Consider the following 2,576-nt stretch of genomic DNA (forward strand, 5'->3'; position numbering starts at 1 on the left):
GTGGCACACGGCCTTCGTGTGCTCGAGCTCGGCGGGCGTGAGCAGCGGCTCGCAGCTCTTGACGTAGGCCTCGAGGGTCTGCTCGAGGGCGGGCAGCGGCAGTGGCGGCAGCGCGTCCTGGTGGCCGTACGTCGTCTCCGTGGTCATCTCTCGGTCGGTGTTTGCGTTCTGGCCCGGAACTTCAAGCTCAACGTCTTGGGTGGCTTGCATGGCGACTTTGGCGTCGTGGATACAAAACACAAGATAACATAAAATTTTGCCATTTTATGACGAAAAGATCGCTCCGAGCGGAAAGATTTCAAGGGTGACGTTTGTCGAGTCAACATCCAGTCGACCACGCCCCCGCGCTGCCCGCCACCCGCAGCTACTGCTATTACCTCGAGACGTCCTATCATGCACTGCTATGATGTGGTGGGCGCAGGCGACGGGATGCAGGACGTCGAGCAAACTCAATGGGCCCGAGGGTTTGAGCCCGTCAAACTCAAAACGCCCGTGGTGTCGCGCCGGTGTTTAAAACAGGCCGGGACAGGCGTCAGTTTCCGGTCCTGAAGTGACATGCCAGCGCCGTCGTGTCATCGGTCATCGATCCGGACGCATCGCGATCGTCTACGAGCGTTCTTTCTTCTAGCAGGGCTGTGTGGAAGGATTGGAAATCGTGCACGATGTCTCGAGCAGCAAGTTGCTTGGCCATGCAGCGGAGTTGGATGACTACGTCGTAGTGGTAAGCTGCGATGTATACGTATTTGTGCAGCCAATCTTGCTGGCGGACGAGCAGTCGAGAACGTAAACCGCCGAGCCCCCGCTGTCGACGTGACAGCCCGGCGACCCATGACGCAATGGTTGGTTGATGTTGCAGCAAAGCACGCTCTGTAAAGCCAGAGTGTGGCGGTACGGCTCGATGCTACTACTACCAGCATCTAGCCGTAAATTGGTTTTGCTTGGTCATGTCGAGCGAGGCAAGTGTGATGAGGCGCGCCTCGTCAGGATCCCGGCATGCTCGAGGACGCCCGCTCGACGCATGTTGGCAAGGTCTGATCGAATCTGGTTGAGCTCGTCAAGGCCTTTTTGCAGCTCGGTTTTCATGTAGAACGATATGTTGCGCGCGTCCGGGTGTGGCCTCCTCGTACATTGACGATCTCGTCGTTCCCGGGCGTCTCAAAGTACTTGTTTTTGGCGCGAAGCACGCCGCTGATCCAGCGACCAACGTAGCGACCGCAGGACTTGGCGGCTACTTGCGCCCGGCGAGGTAGCTGCCTGCTCTGGGACTGCTATCGATGCGGCGTTGGACCTTGGATTACTGCCTGCTTCCAACACCGAAACAGGGGCGATGGACGCACGGAATTCGAATGCAAGTCGTTGTCATGCGGGGGAGTCATCACCGTGTGCAGAAGGATGCATGACATCAACATGCAAGGTATAGGTTCCCGCTCGGTAGCGTGCGCTTTAGAACATTAACGCTAATACTACCACTGCGTGACTCGCTTCACCCTCGCTTGGCCATGGCACAACCAAACGAAGTAAGTCATGTGCTCCAACGGCGGTACCAGTCGCGTGGACGCTGCTTTTACTCTCTCGTCGTTTGTGTCATCTGCCATTCTGATAGCGTCTGGTTCGCCCGAGCACGTCCAACCTGTAGCGTGTAGCGACTAGATACCGGAGGTTGGAGGCCTCCCGAAGGTTGATGCCACCAATGCTTGTTGCGAAAAAACATCAACTCTTTTCTAGCATGCAAATCGAGTTGCAACGCTTCGGTTGCTGCGTTGCCCGGCTTCGTATCACTGCAGAGAGCTCGTCCAGTTATCGATCACGCAGAGCGCAAGCGAGCGTAAGTGCTACGCAGCGTCTTTGTGCGCGGTTCAAAGCGACGAAGTGTTGTTACAATGTTGGTTTGATTTTCGTGACTAGGTTTCGCGCCATATTTTATTTCTCACTTCGTTTCGCACACAAGACACGGTGTTTCACACGGTCAAGTCTCTTGCGCTGTGTAGCAACTCAGACATTCAGTGGCGTGAAAAACAAGTCGGCACTGAAACCGTTGGATGGATACAAACTTCAAGTCATGAGCCGTTACGGGCCTCCCGCACCTTACCGGACCGCGTGACCAACCAAGGGCATTTCTTGAATGGCATTGTTCTTACCTGCCTTGTTTATTATATCATTTGATTTTAGTATGCGCGAGAAAATAGATGCATTATAATGCGGCGGCTACTGCTCGAATTCTTTTGACTGGCAATATCCGCCAATCAGAGACGCGCATGATGTCAGTAGGGCTAGGGTTTTAAAGTGACTTGGTGTTTGTAAGAAGTGAGGGGGCACGTGCCCTGGTCTGATTTCGTAATCGTGCTTACTAATCATTTGCTTGGCTCGGGCGCAAGCAGGGAGCGCGACGGACCTCGGCGGCAAAACGGTATCCTAGACCTCTGTGGTGGCATGCGGAGCTGACGCTGCTTGTAGAACTCTCGACGATGGACCCGTTCAACAACTACCCCAATGGCAATCAAGGCCACCCGAACATGAACCACAGCCGCATGCCCCACAACATGCAAGGCATGCCCATGGGCATGCCCATGATGCCC

The 2,576-nt window shown here is 55.2% G+C and overlaps 1 protein-coding gene across 1 annotated transcript; it reads right to left on the reverse strand.

The window, feature by feature from the left end:
• Positions 1–9: 9 nt before the first annotated feature.
• Positions 10–210, reverse strand: SPRG_18193 (hypothetical protein; the record flags this gene model as incomplete). Its single annotated transcript, XM_012357628.1, has 1 exon — positions 10–210. A coding segment is annotated over one exon (201 nt), but the record flags the coding sequence as incomplete, so codon positions are not given.
• Positions 211–2,576: the final 2,366 nt, after the last annotated feature.

Source organism: Saprolegnia parasitica, assembly GCF_000151545.1.
Source record: "Saprolegnia parasitica CBS 223.65 unplaced genomic scaffold supercont2.1035, whole genome shotgun sequence".
NCBI lineage: Eukaryota > Oomycota > Saprolegniomycetes > Saprolegniales > Saprolegniaceae > Saprolegnia > Saprolegnia parasitica.